Source organism: Diplodia corticola, assembly GCF_001883845.1.
Source record: "Diplodia corticola strain CBS 112549 chromosome Unknown scaffold104, whole genome shotgun sequence".
NCBI lineage: Eukaryota > Fungi > Ascomycota > Dothideomycetes > Botryosphaeriales > Botryosphaeriaceae > Diplodia > Diplodia corticola.
The window spans coordinates 1-3,555 of record NW_017971583.1 but is presented as its reverse complement, the minus strand read 5'-3'; the positions used below and the strand labels follow the sequence as shown (position 1 = coordinate 3,555).

The 3,555-nt window shown below is 59.6% G+C and overlaps 1 protein-coding gene across 1 annotated transcript; it reads left to right on the top strand.

The window, feature by feature from the left end:
- Window positions 1–623: 623 nt before the first annotated feature.
- Window positions 624–2,825, top strand: BKCO1_1040001 (forkhead box protein l2; the record flags this gene model as incomplete). The annotated part of the gene is made up of 1 exon (XM_020270171.1): window positions 624–2,825. One exon carries the CDS (start codon window positions 624–626, stop codon window positions 2,823–2,825), a length of 2,202 nt encoding a protein of 733 aa, XP_020125157.1.
- Window positions 2,826–3,555: the final 730 nt, after the last annotated feature.

The window sequence follows — 3,555 nt, the reverse complement described above, 5'->3', positions numbered from 1 at the left end:
CACCCTGCCGCCGTCGCAGCGGGCAAGGTTATCAGGGCGCTGCGACGCCCTAAGAGTCGACGCCCGCCGCGCTGAAGTCACCCACCATCCGTCCCCTCACTTTGCCGTGCGCTCTTCGCCGACTGCACTACTCCAATTTCCTCGTTTGCGCATTGCAGTCACCCTCGCGCCCGCCGCATCCCTTGCACCCGCGCTGCCGCCGAGCTTGCGCCGAGCTTCTTGACCGCACGCTGAGCTCATTCATCGCCCGCCCGAGCGTCTTGGCGCCGTCCCCCAAGCGAGATCTCCAGCAGCCGCGCAGCGACTGAGACGCCGCTCCCTTTCTTCTCTGAAGAATTCACCGTGCTCACCACCGCCGCACGACGCCCAGATCGCCGCGCCACTGCCTCCAAGAAAGCCCTTCGACCTCGCCCGCCGCGCAACCAGATATCTCCACTTGAAACCCCGCTCTCCCGCCGCTCTCCCGCCGCTACCCGCACCGCAATCAGACGCTCCACCCACCGCACCCAGCCGCGCCCATCCCCACCACCACGCACCGGCTCCCGATTTTTCTCGCGTCCGCACGCGTCATCTGCTCTGCTGAGCTGGCCACGACCGACTTGTCGCCCTCCCGCTCGCCCACCATGGCTGCGACGCGTCGCCAGCAGGCGCCGCTCCAGATTTTCCAGGATCCCGTCACCTCGTTCGACCACCATGAAGTCGCCGAAGCCGAAGCTGCGCTGCTGTCCGCCCTCGGTCCCGTAACCGATGTGTCGTCGAGTCACCACACCCTCCTCAACCCCTCCCACTCCGAGGGGAGCGCACACTCGCCGCGCAAGCCGCGGGGGCAGGAGTCTAGCTCGCCGGCCCCGCACGCTCTCGCTGAGAGCAATATCAACTCCATCTCCATCCCTCCTCCCCGTCACAACGACTTCACCACCGACTCGCCTCTGAAGAGGAAGGCCTCTCAACCGGACCTCCGCGCGCGAAAATCGCAGAACGCCCTCTTCACCACCTTCCACTCTGCCGGCGCCACGGACAAGGAGAACGACTACGCCCCCGTATACGCCAACAACTTCCCCCAATTCTCGGATCCCATCTACCAGAAGAACCCAGCAAAGCACCAGCTCATGGATGCTGCGCCGCTGCGCGACCGCAATGCGAAGAAGCCGACGAAGCCTCAGGACGATGACCCGAAGCCTCTCCCCGCACCTGCTGAGATGCCGCCCATTGAGGACGATGGCACCAAGCCGGCGTACAGCTATGCCACCCTCATTGGCATGGCAATCCTGCGCGCGCCACAGAGGCGACTCACTCTCGCACAGATCTACAAGTGGATCTCTGAGACATTCAGTTATTACCGTGCCGGTGAGACGGGGTGGCAGAACAGCATCCGGCATAACCTCAGCCTCAACAAAGCCTTCATCAAACAGGAACGTCCCAAGGACGACCCTGGCAAGGGCAACTATTGGGCAATCGAACCCGGCCTCGAGCGCCAGTTCATGAAGGAGAAACCCCGCCGCATGACCAACCCGGGAGACCCCAGCTTCCTGCAGTCTTATCACGGCGATATCCTGAGACCGTCAACAGCACCGTCGTCAAGGCAACCAGCAGTGTCGGCGTTCCCGCTCCAATCCACTCCCATTGGCGAGAGCATCGACTCGAGCAAATTCCCCGATGAGACTGAGCTGTCATCTGACGCGACCATCCCTGCCTCGGATCCGGCGATTCACGACGGACAGGACGCTGGCAATGAAAATGAGAAGTCGCACGCCCTGCGTTCTTCACCGCCGCCCCCGGCTGAGATCCACTCTTCGCCCCCGCCAGCCATGTCTCAGTCGCAGCACGAGGGGACCCCTCCCCGTGCGCCACGCTTGTCGTCCACGAGCCGTTCCGGCGGTCGGAAGCGGAAGTTCTCCACTCTGGGCGACAGCGGGTACTACTCGTCCATCGAGTCATCGGCTGTCAAAGGTCACCACGCCCTTGGAGCCATTCCCACTTCAGAAGCGGATCTTGACCGGCCAGCGCACAAGCGTGGTCGCGCCGAAGAAGAAATCGCGCGGATGCGTGGGTCATCGTACGACAGTCCCACGAAGAGCCGTCCTCTCCTCAAGCAGCCTGGCAACGTGTACCCGTCATCGTCGCCTTTCCGTCTCTTCGACAAGAACACGGTCGAGCTGGCGACACCACTCACACCTGCCATTGTCTTCAAGAAGCCTGCTAGGCCTCCTGCATCCATCTCCCCAAACACCAACCTTCGTAACCACCGCGACCGCGTCCGTGAGATGGTTGGGTCTCCGGACAAGACGCTCGGTTTGCTTGCTGATGTGAACCCCTGGAGCCCCGCTTTCCACTTGCCTGATGAGGATAACTTCAACCTCCTGGAAGACCACTTCAACGACAACTTTGACGTGTTCAATGACAGCCCGCTGCAGCAATCCCGGTCTTCTCGCGGTTCGCCTGAGAAGCGTTCCATCAAGCGACCTTCAAGCGCTCGTGCCATGACCTCTTCCAGCATCCTTGCTGACATTACGGGCTCGCGCGCCAACATCGCGACGCCCGAGTCATCGAAGCAATGGCTCAGGCCGCCGTCGCACAAAAAGAGTCTGTCTGACTTCTTCGCTGGAAGGACGTCGGCAGCTCCCAGCCCTCTCAAGACTCCTGGCGCATCCAAGGCCGACGACCTCTTTGGTATCGACCTTTGCGATGATGACGGCGAAGAGCCCGGCTTGGGCTTTGACATCCTCCAGGGCTTCCAGAAGATCGGTGCTCGCCAGCCGCAGCTTGAGAGCCCTACCAAGAAGTCCAAGCCCGCATTCGGCCGGAGTCACACAACTCTGCTCTGAGCGACGTCCAGTACAGCTGGATGTTTATACTGCAAGCGCCATTACGATTGACATTATGCGTCGTCTTCGCACGTCTTTTGGCCGGCGTTTGCAACATCGGATGAGAGCGGGACGAGGGCCATGAATGACAAGCCTCGTTCCGATTCACGACCGTTACGACCACGAATGATACCCCACAACACTCACACCACGACTCCAGCGCTCTGGAGGCGCAGGCACACCCGGAGCAATTTGGCTTAGGCGCACTTTTTGGTCCGAGTGGCTCAATTACAATTCACGAACCCTTTTTTTTTTTGGATAGTAGAAGACCTCCGCGTTACGGCGGTTAGTATTTTCATTCCTACTCACTTTCAGGCCCATACTCGTTCTCATCAACTGTGGTTGGTGATGTTGAGGCTTGTTTTCTCTTGGCGGTTTCCTCAGTTCTTGTTTATTAGGTAGTTCTCGGCTTTACGGTTCTTCATGTTGATTTTGGATTTGGTTTGGCTTGTCACTGTCGGTCGTTATTGGAAGCTTTGGGAAAGCTAGCACCTGCAATTGGGGATTTCACGGTATAGACACAGGCGCATGGTTTCGGGGCTGACAAAAAGGGGAGCAAACACCGGGGGCATATTGCGGGACTCTTTTTCGACCTTGGGCTCGGCGCAAAGTATCTTTTCACTGGGACAACATTGGTCGGGAGTCGACTTGCTTCCATTTTCATTTCTCCCTTTTTTGTTTTATTCGCCCC